Here is a 15,246-nt window from a genome sequence, read left to right on the forward strand (position 1 = left end):
TATTATAGCATTTTACTTTCATATCTCCATATTACAACATTGTATATTAGAAAAACTATTTGTTTATGGGAATGTCATCCTTATACTAATCAATTTTTGTTGCCATGATTGAGTAGATTTTCAAACTACAATGTGCTAACAAGATTTGTTTTGTAAGTATTTTTTAAAAAACATTTACTCAATAAGAAAGAAATTAAAAGGTATAATGTTGTAATAGAAAGAAATGAAAGTTGGATGTTATAATAAATAAATAAATGAAATGGGCCATGTGTAATGTGAAATGGTAAAAAAGATATCGTTTTGCCATTTTTTGTAGTGGGGCTTGTGTGATGGGTAGGCACTTGGAAACATATGAAATGGGCCATGTGTAATGAGCCCGTACGAAATGTTTGGCCTATGTGAAATGGATTGCTTGCGAAATCATCAAACAAAGTTTTCTCTAACCTAACTCGTGTATTTATGTATTACCACTTAATATTGATATTAACTAGGTGGGGAACCCCCGCATGACTAAACTACCCCTATGTAAAATTATTTTGTTCATATTTCAATTTTGCTGAACGACCTGTTGCATCCGACCCCGCAACGCGGGGGTTCCCCATCTAGTATATATATTAAAGATGACCATCTTTATGAATAGTGAGCTTATGTATTTTTTGGCAAGAATAGCCCATGGATGTGTTGTTTCCGTTTTTTTTTTACCTGGACATTTTATGAAAATATTTACATTCTTTCCTACAGGTGTTATCATCGTTTGGGTTTATCCGCTTCTGGATCCTTCCCAGCGTCCTTATCCAATATCTTCCCATTCCAGCTTCATCCTCTTATGTGGTTTGCATTTGTTGTAGCGCCACTGTGAAATGAAGACAAATTATTGGTCAAGATGGGATTAGAGCGACGATAAAGATGATCGTCGATCAGCTTCCGATTTAGGTTTCGTCGGCTTGACTGCGACAAGCAAAGCGTTCGTCGGCTTGGCTGCGACAAGCAAAGCGGCTCAGCAGCCCCGGCCAGAACCATTAGACCCGGACTTACAACGAATTATCGAAGGTGTTTTGATGTCGATTTCGTCATAAGGTGGTCTGATGCCGACGGTTTTAAAATCGATTTCATTCTAAGGTGTCTTCATTTATCCGCCGGAACGAACAGGTAAATCCCACCGACCTCACTGCATCATCTTTTCGTTTGTAGACCCCTCATACTTCAGATGGTTCGTCATGTTACTGTTCTTTATTTTTGGTGGCCATATGAACTTAATTTGTATTTAGGGTTTATGCGTTAATTTTTCTACGCCTTTTTAGTACCGGTGCAGTTCTTGAGGATCGATGGTACCACCAAAGCCAGTGACAGATTAAAGATTGTTGATGTTAGTGACTTTTTTATTTTATTTTATTCAGTTTGAAAAAGATACGACTTTTATGATGCAGATATACAAAGGGGGTTTATTCAGAAGTGCTACTGAACACAAAGAGCAAATTCGGTATTTCAGTCAACAAGTGAGTATTTTCTTATTATTTTTTTTCTATTAATAAATTATGGAAAATGATATATATATATATATATATATATATATATATATATATATATATATATATATATATATATTTATTTGTGTTTTGTTATTTCAGGATCTTAGGGAGCTTTTCAGTATCCCAAAACAGGGTTTTGATGTTTCTTTAACTCAACAACAGTTGCATGAAGAGCATGATTGTGAAGACAAAATGGTTGTACTATGTAATTCATTCAAAATAAGGTTTTTTTTCAATGTGATTTGAATTATTAAATTTCTTCAAAACAATTTCTTTTGTTATAGGGATGCATCTCTTAAATATCACACAAAGTTTTTTGAGTCTCTTGGTATAGCTGGAATTAGTAACCACAGTTTGCTTTTCTCAAAAACTGCTCCATTCCCTGTTGTGCAAGATGAAGAACTAACAAGGTGATATATCTATCTTTTTACCCTTCAAGGGCATTTTAGTAAATTCACATTTTTGATTTTTTGTTTAAGTTCTCTGAATTGTTTTTTGGATTAGGCAATCAACTTATGTGGGAAACTCATCTTCTTACAACTCACGTGAACCAAACATGGATGCGAATCTCTTCTTAAAATCTCAATCTTCTTTTTACCTTAAAAAGATCTATTTTATTTTATATTTCATTTATAGGGGAGCTCAATTTGCTATCAATCCAAAGGATGTTGTCATTCTATATTGTTTTCCAAAAAGTTTTTTTTTATTTGTTGGATTAAATTTCATTGCGGTTTTTTTTTAATTCATTTCAGTTTGTTTTTTGGGCCCATTTTATGACGTATTTGCTGTTATTGATTGTTTCAGGTTAAAAAGAACACAGAAGACCTAACACATCAACATGTAGATGCTTGGTCAAAGGCCAGGTGTAAAAAGTGTCATAGTTAATGATTTTAAATTTTATATTATGAACTTTAATGGTGTTTTTTTGAATTTTGATTTGTTTTCAAGTTTGATGGTGTTGCAGCTGAGCCTAGATAGGGAATAAGAAGTGGCCATGTACCTGGGAACAACTGCATTCCTTTTGCTCAGGTAACCATAAATTGTCTGTAAATGAGAGTATATACCTGATGTATGTGATGTTTTCTTTTTTATTTGTTAAAATTAGATTGATTATAAATTATACTTATTTTGTATTAATATTGATGATCTATTTGCCATTGTGTAATTATGTTTGTAGCAAAACTGTAAAACAAAGTTGGCATGAAACCAACCTTGCTTTGGAAATTTTGGTCCATGAATCGTTAATCAAATCTACTCGGCTGTTAATAGCTTTAAATTGACCATTTTTCCAAGTGACACACTATATCTTCGGGTTTTGTCCCAAGGGCAGAATTAAGGGCAGAATGGTCTTTTAGGGATTAAGGGACCAAAATCATTATGAAACATTAAAAAAAACGAAAAAACTACTACTATAGCTCTTTTTTTTTTTTTTTTTTTTTTTTGCAAATTTCGTCTCTAAAGGTTTTCTTTTGCAATTTTGGTCTTTATTTTCTTTTGCAGTTTTCGTTCCATTTTTTTTTCATTTCTGGTCCTTAAAAATTTTTCTTTGCATTTTTGGTCCCAAAAAGTTTGTCTTTTGAAATTCTGGTCCTCATTTGAAGTTTTTGTAAGTTCTTTTTTTTGTTCACCTCCGTCGCATGTCGCCTACACCACCAAAGCTACGTCTGTTTGTTTTTTATGCGGTGGTGTCTCCGATGCCGGTGATAGCGGTGTCTGGGAATCCGGGATTTTTTTTCCTGACGGATTCTTTATCCACTCAAATCAGGTAGTTTCAGATCAATCGGTTTTAGATCAGCCTCATCGGGTGTATTAACAAAGTTTTGGAATCGATTGCTACAGATTGGAGGACATCAACAGGAAACCACACCTACGTTTGCCTTCTCCGTTGAATTCTGCTTTGCCGGCGCAATTGGTTTGCTAGATTCAAAGACCAGTACGTTCCTAACACTCTTCTATTCTTTGTAAACACTATTTCCTTCGTATGGTAATTATCTGTAGCATACTGTTTTCACACCTATATATTTTATATGTTACATACTGTTTTTATAGTTACAGAACTATTTACCAAAATGTATTTGAAAACTGCCCCTACATACTATTTTTATAGTTACAAATTTTTTATTCTAAGATTTTTGGACCAAACTGCCCCTGCATACTGTTTTTATAGTTAAAAATTTTGATTTTAAGATTTTTGGACCAAACTGCCCATGCATATTGTTTTTAAACTTAAAAAAGTTGTTTTTAACAGTTTTAGACCAAAGTGCCCGTGCATACTAATTTTATAGGTTTTTTTTTTTATTTTAACAGTTTTGGACGAAACTGCCCTTGCATAATGTTTTTATACTTAAAAAAATTTGAATTTAACAATTTTGGATGACACAGCTCTTGCATACCGTTTTTATAGTTAATCTTTTTTTGATTTTAACGGTTTTGAACTCAAAATGTTGTTGAATATATTTAAGTAGTAAATTGAGTAAATAGTGATATACTTTGCATTTGGTTTTTATTCCTTTGCCAACATTGGATAATAATACGCTGAAATCATCTCTGAATTATTGAATTATACAGGTGATAGAAGTTCAGTTTCATTTTTTTACGGCGAGTAGGATGCTAATAATTTTCTTTGTGTTTTTCTAAATCAAATTTGAAAGTACATTCTATGTTCTGCGGACGTAATGAGATTTTTGTTATGCTAAAAAAGTTTGCTCCTAATTAATTCTTCTTTACTATAGGTACTATAAAACTAATAAGAATCATATCACAGTAAAGTGGATACTTTGATTTGCATATTGTGGAAACATGTACTAGGTATAAAATGAATGATTGCTAGAAACATGTACCAGGTATAAAATCATGTGTTTAAGTGAATTACAAATTAAAAACTTTAGTTGGATCATTTAAAATGTTTGAAACTTGGTAATCTCTTCCTGATTAACCATATGAGAAATTTGATTTACTTGATTACCTCATACCTCTCCATAGTGATATCAAATACCACTATGTGTGATAAAGGAGAATATTTAGAATTTTATAAAAAACAGGAAAAAAACTCTAATATAGTGTAAAATCGAATCCAATTTTTTTTTTTTTGGGTTAAAATTGACTAATTTTATTAGCAAAAAAAATACGTATAGTTTTTGTTATCGTTAACAGTTTTGTGACTAAACTACCCCTATGTAAAGTTATTTTGTTCATATTTCAATTTTGCTGAAAGACCTGTCGCATCCGACCCCCGCAACGCGGGGGTTCCCCACCTAGTTGTTGATTGTACAATATTAATCGCGCAACAATTCTTTATACATCGCATTAGAGGTATAGACTTCGTCGTCGTTGCCTCTTATTGATGTTAAGTGTATCCTATTTTTATCGATACGTAAACCAACAAATAAAAGTAAGGTTAAATATAAATAAGCAACCAAAAAATAACTATATGTTCCCTTTCAAACCAAAAGATTTGTTGGAAATACTAACTTTCCTCTTTTTTTGTCCCTTTTCTTTTTCTAACTTATCTTTCCCCTTTTTCTGTGAGTACAGTTGTGTAGATAACCTTAAAACTACACATAAAAACACACATCAATATATAAAAGAAAAAAAGGAAAATTGAAATTGAAATCTAAAGTCAACATGCAACTAATGGGAATTTACATCATAAGTCCAATGGGGTTACCAAAGTTTCTCAATGATTTGAAGTAATGGTACCAAATTCGTTCATCATACAATTCAAACTTTCAAAAAGTTTGCAGTTTGGATTTACCAAGTTATCTTTTGATTGTAAACTCGATAAATAAGGATGAAAAAAGGTATAAGGGCACATGTTCACAAAGAACATCATGTACTCAATAGATTATATTTTTTTTTTGTGAAAAATCAACCAAAACCAAACTCTAAAGGAAGAAATCTACCAATTTATTTTCCCAACTTCTAGTGCACTACAATTGTTGGTGGAGTCGATTTTGGCTCTCATCACATTGCTGAAAGTAAAAGTAAAAAACGTTAGTTGTCAACATAATTGTCATCATCTACTTCACCTGTTGAAATATCAACCCTAGGGAAAATAGGTAAATATAACAATTACAAAAAATATTATTAGAACAAACACAAATGCTAAAAAAAAGTTGATAAGCTAAATGTTTGTAGCTAATAAGACATAGAAGTTGTTTCTTTTTGACAAAAATGGCCTTATTAGGTACATTTGGGTTCCACAGAAGAAATGGCATCCTATGAAAGTAAGTTGTTAGTTCATGTTGTAAACCTTTATGTTTCCCTCTATTTTACCCAAATGTGTCATCATTTTCTCAAATACTTTTAAAAAATCATTGAAATAGACAATTACTAAACCGACCAAAGATTACAAAAAAATCCCGTAAAATAGACAATTACTAAACCGACCAAAGATTACAAAAAAATCCTTTAAAATATATGTAGTATGTACTTACTGCTTCATAAATGTCGATGTTTTCTCGCCCCTGTCACCCTGGCAATCCTTTTTTTTAAACTTGTTGCTATGGATTCGCCTTTTTCATGTGATACCACCTATATTTTTTGCAAAGTATCTAGTGCCTACAATAAGGGTACATAATACATAAGTACCATTGAATCTGACCCTATTAAGCTCGAAAAGGTAACATGACATTGCTCTTATAAAATACTACCAAATAGATCAACAAGGGGAATTATCAATTTTAGATTCACCAAATTTCAGAAAGATCAAAAATGATAATTATCAAATTTAGATTTACCAAATATCAGACCGATCAATAAACATTTCTAAATGGCATATCAAGACAGTGAAAAAGAACATAAGGTTTGTAAACCAAGAAACATTAGAGAGAGAGAGAGAGAGAGAGTTTCTATCACTAGTTAACTTGTGAAGGGATGATCACCTAAAGGTGAGAGGTAAATAAAACCACCATCATGATGCAACTTCTCTACAAGGAGCATGTCCCCTTACGCCAATATTCAAATCAAATAGATTCACCACTGTTCTTAAACATCTTGACATAGGTTTCTCATTTCAAAGAAATTGCTTCAATCATACTAAATTGCTTCCTTAATCATACAGACAGTTATGTGAACAAAGTGATAGTCTACAAAATACTAAACTACAAAACATGGCCGAAGTACCACAATTGAGTAAAGCTAATGCAAATATATTCACAGAAAGAAATATTATGGAATCACCCTTTTAAAAGTAGGGTGGTAATCAGAACTCCGCCCTCACTGCCAGCAAATTCGCAAATTCACCAACACGCCCTCTAGGTCGATCATATTATTCACCCCTATCATAAAATCTCAACATCTCCTTCAAACCTTGGTCACCACTTCAATCATAAACACAACCAATATGAAAAAAGTTAGATTATTCCCTCTAAATAAACTCACAAATAAACATAGAGACATCCTTATTTTACACTACAAAAACTAAACATGATAATATTCTTGTTATTTTGAACACAATTTCAACAATATTCGATTAACCTGATGACAAAAATGCAAAGCAAAAAAGATCTAGATAGGGGGGAGGGGTGTAACAGTAGCAGCGATAATGGGTTTCTTAGAAGACATAGAAAGAAGAGGTAAAGGATTAAATCTATAACCTGAAACCGATTAGGAGAAAGAGATTATAGGCTGGGAATTTTTTTGAACCTCACTTTTTTAAACCCAACGGTGACTCAACTTCCGAGGCAAGCAAAGGAGAAAGCGGAGTAGGAATCGTTGATTTGCGTAATCAAAAAACATCGATTCATGATTTCTTTTGGTTTCTTGTAATCGAAATCGTCGCCGCCTTGTAATCAGAATCATCATCATCTGAGTTTAGGGTTTTAGATGGAACTCGGTGTACGCTATTCAGTTGTAACCGAACTTAGATGGTGGAAAATGGAGGCGATGACTCTTTTGGAAGATGTATGATTTTGTGATGGTGGTGTGTTTTTGCGTTAGTGGAGACAACGGGGGTGATTTCTTGGTGTATTCGTAGACAGAGAGAGATAGAGATGGTGAATGGTGGCGGTGGATGGAATTGGCGCAAGGGAGGAGATGGTTTTGCGGGTTTTAATGGTGGCTGATGGAGGTGATTAAGGTGATGGCAGGAGGTGACATTAACAAAGAAGGTGGGTATCAAGGGTTTGGCTGAAGAATAACGAGGGAATGGTGAGAGCGTAGGGTTTTGTGAAAGGAACATGGTCTTAAGAAGTGAGAGGGGACTGAGGACCCATTTAGATTTATGTTTTAAGGGGGATTAATTCAAACTTCTCAAAAAAGCGGGGGAAGATGCCGATACGAGGGGCGTGAGAAGTTTACCACAAAGGACTCCTTGTTTATAGGGATTAAATGAGGCTGATTCAAAACCCGCTAGAGATGAGAATAAATATAAGATTTGTTTAGTGGTGGAGTATGAAATTTATTATGTATTAGATACTTCTATCTCTTGTATTATTACTTGGACGATTTTAATAAAATATATATTATTTTATTGATGGTTACTTGTATTATTAGCTTACTGGTTTGAACGTCTTAAAAAATTATATTATTATATTCAATCTATTTTTAGAAATAGTAAGATTTCCTTTATAATATATATATATATATATATATATATATATATATATATATATATATATATATATATATATATACACACACATTATTATAATCCGCGTTAAATGGATTAAAAAACATAGAAACGTCTATAGATATTGCATTATAATTTAAAAAGAAAATTTATGAGAAATAAATGAAAACAAACATAAACTTCAAAAACAAAACAAATTACTTTTCAAACAAATCCATAAGCAAATAATAAAAACTAATAAAAAAGTCTTCAAACTAAAATGTCAAATAATGACGCATGGCTTAAACTTATTCGATCTTTTCCATTTTTGGGATCTTCAGGCAAGGAGCAGTAACACCATCTTTCAAAGAAGACCATTTAAATGATTCGGTGGTGGTAACAATCTCAATAGGCTACTTGACTGAAGTAGTTGTTGGCGGTAACAATCTCAAATGATTTGGTGGTGGTAAGATAGTACGTTTGATTTTATCCTCAATAATCATCTGAGTCCAATGATGAGGATTGTATAACAAAAAAACAATAAGCGAAAAGAGCATCCTATATGTAGAAATAAATTCTAAATGTAGAAATAAATTTGTATGTTACCTATTTGATGTTAATTTTTTTCCAATTGAGCAATGATTGTATTATTATCATTGAACTTTGAGATTTCATAACCATCAACTTTGTTCTTCAAATTATCTATTGAAATTTGAATTTTGAACGCCAACTTTTTATCCAAAAGTGCATTCAAAGCAAATGAATAAATCTCCATATTACTCTCCTAAAAAATGAACGGTTATAAAATTAGGTAAACAAAAAGTTAAAATTAGTTTTATGAAAATGAAGTTAATATCGATAACCTCACTAAAATTTTGAAACAACTCTTGTGCAGTTTCTTCAAGAAGTATCTTTGCGTCACGATCAAATAATGTAAGTGACACCAAACCGGTAAAGTCGTGTACTATAATTGTGATTTTAAAACTAAAACCATTTATATAAATAAATTCAGTAATATAAAATTAGAAAGTTTAACTGTAACGTCCCAAAAATTATGAGGTAAAAATTCAAAAATTATGAGGTAAAAATTTCATTTTTAATTCAACCATAAAACACCACTTAGTATTTCCAAACATTCAAAAGTGTATTAATGTGAAAACGGTTATCAAAATCGTCGAAAGAGTATCATAGTAACATGTTATCAGAGTACAAGTTCCCAAAATCACTATGTACGGAAATCATAAGGTGATGCGGTGCGATCAAGTCAGGCCCTTCCCCTTCGAACTGGAAGTACCTGAAACATAAACTGAAGACTGTAAGTACAAAGCTTAGTGAGTTCCCTCAGAATACCACATACTAAACCAACATACTGCCAAGCATATATGGGTGCTTGCCTACCCCTTCGGTGTATTTCAATCGGATACTATCAAGCATATCCGAGTGCTTTTCTACCCCTTCGATCTATTTCAACCGGATACTATCAAGCAAATCTGGGTGCTTGCAATCCCCTTCGGTCTATTCCAACGGGATATCAGGTCTATTTTACCCCTACTACTACCACATAATATCATAACAAAAATCACAAAGTCATCAAGAAAATACAAGCATAACTGACATTTGTCACAAAGACAATCATCACACTACATCATAAACTAGTGCGTCGGCATTGGTGCCTTTAACCCACGGATATTGCGAAGGAATACTCACCTCAGTCTGCTGCTAACCAAATAACTACTCGGGTCGCTGAACTGGTTAACCTCGACCAACTAAAAATAAATACAACTTTAAATAATAATTAACTTGATAACCCAAAATCCAAGGCCAACTCCATAATTCAACTTCCTAAAGGGCAAAAGACCGTTTTATCCTTTTCTTACTTGGACCAAAACCAAGGCCCTACCCATTTACTCAAAAATCCCAAATCCCTAATAGCATCCCAAGACCCAATATGGCTCATCTTCCCAATTGGGCCCAAATCCCTAATAGCATCCCAAGGCCCAATATGGCCCATCTTCCCAAATCCCTAATAATTCCAAGAAAACCCTAAGTTTATCAATGTCCCAAAAACAGAAGTCCAATGGCCCAACAAGGCCCAAACCTTGAAAGGTCCAAAATAGACTTATTGGGGAGTACGCCCCGCATACCAGAAGGGTACGCCTCGCGTACACACCCACGAAGCATAAGGTACAAGCCGTCTATGCACAAAAACAGCATTACACTGAGCGTACTTCCTACGTACGCCCAACGTACTCATCAGGGACCCAAAAATCCGAAATAAGCTCTTAATGTTTAAGACAAAAGCATCCAAACACTTATTTTGACCTTAAATGATGTCTTAAACCATAAAGTTGGAATCTTTAAGCCTTTGCATGGCTAAAGAGGGCTAAATCTCCAAAATCCTTACTTTCACAACACTCAAAACCACTTAACTCTTGCATGGTTCTATGGAAACGATCAAGAAAACATTTTTATGACTCATAACACTCCAAGACCTCAGAAAGGACGCTAATATGCTCTAGAGTACTCCATACTCACAAAGATCCAAACTTTGGGACAAAAAGCTTATGAAATTATGTCATAACAAGATATAAGAATAGATTCATCAAGATAGAAACTTTATACCTCCAGAAGATACATCAAGGTGCATAAAGCCTGGATACAACAGCTTCAAGCAATCACACACTTCTCCAAGAAACTCCATTTTCTTTTGTGAACACTAAAATGCATAAAATACCACCAAAAGCTCAAAACCCACTCAAATGGGGGCTAGGGTTTTGTTTCTAGGGTTTAAAGGGATGGAGGCTGAAGATAATAGTGTAAGTCCCCAATTTGCTTGTGTATCAATCAGATCCATTTGATGGTGCGGAATCCCAATCAAATGGATGATGTCAGATCTAATGAAGAAGAAGGAGAATATGAATAATAAGAATCTATGATGTATTCAATATTGGAATGATGAACAATACACAAGATTGACACACACATGCACCTTATCTCCTTTCTCTCTCTAGAACACCTTAGAATACACACACGTAAGATCATCTAGCCATTCACTCCTCACCCACGTAACATCTATATATATGACACATGGGCCGTGAATGGGTTTACGGTCGTGAACCCGTTCACGGCCGTAAACACCCATCCTGGCCGTAAATACAACTGCAAAAACATATTACATGACCAAAAACTATTAACGCCTAGAAAAGTAAAGTATAAACCAAATTTTGACCCAACAATCTCCCCCTTGGTTTATAGCTTTCTTTTCTAATTGACCCAACAAGCTCCCCCTAAAAAGTAGCTGGATTTTCTAGTCAATCTTCATTGGGAGCTTGGCTTCAACGTTTATCTTCGATTTCTTCACAACTTCAAGATGAACTTGATGAATCTTCAATAAATGACTTCATCTTGAGCAGTTGGGCTTTTCTTCAAAATTTGACATTGAACGCACATTGAGTGAGGAGGCTTCTTGTACTGATTCTTGAAAGATAGCGCATTCAGCTTGAGAATCTTCAGAGAGAATATTAGAGAGAATGAATTTCCTGGATCACTTCAGCAGGTACAAAGATAGCAGCAAATTGATTGAGGAGGCTTCAATGCAATCTTTCACACGATCTTCAAGTCAGCTTCACCTTGCTTCTGGGGTGGTTGAAAAATTGAATGTTGAAAGAATAATCTTCATTTCTTGCTCCTTCGAATGAGAATTCTTCGATGATCACGAACGAAGCCTTGGCGCAGAAATTTTCGACACAGACTCCATGAGTTTCATCCACATCTGAATTCACTTTTCAAGACAAAACAAAACTAAAAGAAAACTTAGCACACAATATTTTTGAATTTTTTTATATTTTCTGGAAAAATAAAAACAGAAACAAAAATATTTTGGATTTTTGATTTTTCTGAACAAGAAATAAAACAAAAATAACACTATTTTTGGATTTTTAATTTTCTGATTTTTGTTTGATTTTTGAATTCTTTTTTAATTCTCCCCCTAAATTTGTGCATAGAGGAAAACTATGAACAAATTTAACAAAAACAAAAATATTTGGGATCAAAGTTGTTAGACAGCCTTAGCTCTGTTTATCAGTACCTTCACCTTCATGAATAGATCTGGTCAATTGCTGGTATTGTGGTCCACTTAAACACGAAGAATATTGACAAACTTTTCCAAATATACCATTCAGCTGACGACGACCACGGGTATTGTTGTCCACTTAAATTAAGCAGCAAGAGCTACAGACAACCTATTAAATGGTTCAATTTTAGTTGCACTAGAACGTGTTCCCCACTTCCCGATATACCCTGGTTATCAAGAACTTCCAAAGAACTCCTTACTTTAGGTGAGTAAACAATTATTAAGGAGGAAGACAGATTTAGAGATAGGTGCATATGTTGTGTCCCAGGTCGGATCTCTTTCAATCACACAGAGGGGACAACATATGACTAACAGAGATAGAGGGTTATAGAGATAATAGGGTGCATATGTTGTGTCACACCCCGAAACCGATGGCGGAAACGTTCCGGGGCGGAGGACGTCATGTGTAGTATCACAACAATTGTATCATAGTAAGCGAAGTAAACACAAACATTACATTATAATATGAGTATTTACATTGTTCAAAATCATGGTTTATACATATCAGTAAATATAGCAAAAGTAAAAGACATGACTTCAGAACGTTCCATCTTCTCCAAAAGTCGGCAGGAGTACCTATCTATTGATGCCTTGAGAATACAAGCAGTTTTAAAATATCAGCATAAAGCTGGTGAGTTCATACCCCTACGCTTTTTCTGAGTTTTTTTATATTTTCAGGGGGGAATACAAGCAAAAGTACAAGGAAACTTGTGCTCAAGTATATTATTTTGTTTAAATAATTATATGTTCAATATGCTTTTAACTCAGAAAACCGTTTTACCAATCGATTAAGAAATCAACTCGTAGAAACATTTTTCAAAACTAAAGCAAGGAATTTGTAAATCTTATCATAAAATGTGATATTTTATAAAGGATTTATACAAACCATAAACAAGATTTTCGATACTATTACTTGTAAGTTTGTTATTTTAGGATTGGAGACATGTCCTTGGTAACACTCCACCGGATTTCGTGTGTGTAGGACTAACTCTTATAACCAGAATCTCTTGTAGGGAGAGTGTGACTATTGTGTATAGATCTATACGGGACTGACTATCCCGCACCTAAACTGCTAGCTACAGTTAGGCAGCCATGCCTGGGGTGATAAAGTCATAAAATATATTGGCCCCGTTACGTGCCATATCTAGTTTAATGTATGGTTATAAAACTCGCAACCTAGATAACAGAGATTTACTTTGGTAATAATGAATCAAGTGAACTAACCTCAAAGTAATAATCGATTTGATTACTAGAGGGTATGGATAATACCCTTAGGATCTAGTTCACTACCTACTTCTTTATTAGTTTTATTTATGTAATAAGGCTAGTACATCTCACAGAGAGTAAACAGGGTTTTTTCAAGAAAACTACATCTAACGATACAAGTATGGTAGATACTTGTACACCTCATTTCAGAATCGATATCCAACTATCAACTTTTAAGGAAAATATAGGATTTTCCTGGGATAACTTAACTTTTCATAATCAGGCTGTTTAACATATAACTAATGGATAATCAAACCTCTTTCATAAGAAAATATAGGATTTTCTTGGGATACACTTTTCAAAGGATCAAAGAAACATTTCTTTTACCAGAACTAAACGCTTATGAACTCACCAGCTTTATGCTGATATTTTAAAACTGATTGTATTCTCAGGGCATCAATAGACAGGTACTCCTGCCGACTTTTGGAGAAGACGGAACATTCTGAAGTCATGTCTTTTACTTTTGGTATATTTACTGATATGTATAAACCATGTTTTTGAACAATGTAAATACTCATATTATAATGTAATGTTTGTGTTTACTTCGCTTACTATGATACAACTGTTGTGATACTACACATGACGTCCTCCGCCCCGGAACGTTTCTGCCATCGGTTTCGGGGTGTGACAGATTGGTATCAGAGCTATTGTTTATAGTGAACTAAGTATACCGAACCTTACATGGTATACAACTATAAACACTAAGGGGCCGAAGTACTCTGAACTAAAAGTATACTTTTAAAAATATAAGTATTTTTACAAAAAGTATACAAGTATCCCTACATACCAGAAACAATATCATGAGTAGAACAAAACAAAAGTATTTTGGATGTTGAACACTGCAGTTAAACCTGGGCAGTTATGTAATCATGTCTAGGGTCAATATAGCCTGATCAACTATATTTATTCGAGACATGACCAACATGTGCTTGGGAGTGACTTTGGTGTCTCAACAGGCCTAAAACTTACCCAGTATCCATTCAACAAGGTATCAAAAGAACAAAACATGCAACTTAAAATACTGTAGGAGTATTTTAGCCAGAGCCGAATACATTGTAGAAATTCATTTTTAGTGTTGCTACCTATTCGTTTCTTAGCGATAACTTACTTGCATTAGTAACCTTTCTTTGCTTATCGCTTGGTAGAACACTTTATTATCAGTACGAGATATATTTTGTTTCATATATCTTGAGGACTTACCATCCTCTTCTTCTTGGTTGTTTTTAGAACAAGATGCCTCCCCGAAAAAGACCCATCAGAAGAAATGATAACACTCCACCACCACCACCGCCCCCTCAGTTCGATCCCGCTATGTTCCAGGCAGCTGTTACTGCTGTTGTGGCTGCCGCGATGTCATAGATGAATTCTGGCGGATTTGGTGGGCAAGGAAGCGGTACTCATCCCCAAAATCAAGAAGGTGGTCAGGGACACCAGAAGGACTGCTCTTACAAGGACTTCATGAACGCGAAACCCACATCTTTCGACGGCAAAGGAGGTGTCATTGCCCTGACTCAATGGTTAGAGAAAATCGAGTCCATTTTCGAAATTTGTTCCTGTTCTGAAGCCAACAAAGTAAAATTCGCCGCTTGCACTTTCGCCAACAGGGCACTGACCTGGTGGAATGGTCGGGTCAAATCCCTAACCCTGCCAGTGGCAAATGCTATGGGTTGGGAAAGTTTAAAGGAACTCATGCTAGCTGAGTATTGCCCAAGAGGCGAAATGCAGAAACTAGAGCACGAACTCTGGAACCTAAGGATGAAGGAATCCGA

At 34.4% G+C, this 15,246-nt stretch overlaps 1 protein-coding gene and 1 long non-coding RNA gene across 11 annotated transcripts; one reads left to right on the forward strand and one right to left on the reverse strand.

The window, feature by feature from the left end:
- Positions 1 to 685: 685 nt before the first annotated feature.
- LOC145136090 (uncharacterized) lies at positions 686 to 8,756 on the forward strand. Of its 10 annotated transcripts, XM_079070283.1 has the most exons (9): positions 687 to 1,149; positions 1,428 to 1,496; positions 1,629 to 1,724; positions 1,814 to 1,939; positions 2,334 to 2,392; positions 2,478 to 2,558; positions 3,141 to 3,294; positions 3,369 to 3,462; positions 4,098 to 4,241. In XM_079070283.1, the coding sequence occupies exons 6-9, from the start codon at positions 2,524 to 2,526 to the stop codon at positions 4,133 to 4,135; spliced, it is 321 nt and encodes a 106-aa protein (XP_078926409.1). In that variant the 5' UTR covers positions 687 to 1,149; positions 1,428 to 1,496; positions 1,629 to 1,724; positions 1,814 to 1,939; positions 2,334 to 2,392; positions 2,478 to 2,523; the 3' UTR covers positions 4,136 to 4,241. The 10 variants fall into 10 exon arrangements, 2 of the variants coding, with proteins under 2 accessions (XP_078926409.1, XP_078926410.1); XM_079070284.1 differs by lacking the exon at positions 4,098 to 4,241 and adding an exon at positions 8,421 to 8,756 and having other exon boundaries at positions 2,334 to 2,558; XR_013720223.1 differs by having other exon boundaries at positions 688 to 1,149; positions 3,188 to 3,462.
- LOC145136092 (uncharacterized) lies at positions 5,179 to 7,812 on the reverse strand. The gene is made up of 4 exons (XR_013720227.1): positions 7,127 to 7,812; positions 6,711 to 6,850; positions 5,966 to 6,089; positions 5,179 to 5,500 (listed from the first exon to the last, which is right to left on the reverse strand). It is a non-coding gene; the product is annotated as an uncharacterized LOC145136092 (long non-coding RNA).
- Positions 8,757 to 15,246: the final 6,490 nt, after the last annotated feature.

Source organism: Lactuca virosa, chromosome 9, assembly GCF_052849685.1.
Source record: "Lactuca virosa cultivar CGN04683 chromosome 9, Lactuca_virosa_CGN04683_v6, whole genome shotgun sequence".
NCBI lineage: Eukaryota > Viridiplantae > Streptophyta > Magnoliopsida > Asterales > Asteraceae > Lactuca > Lactuca virosa.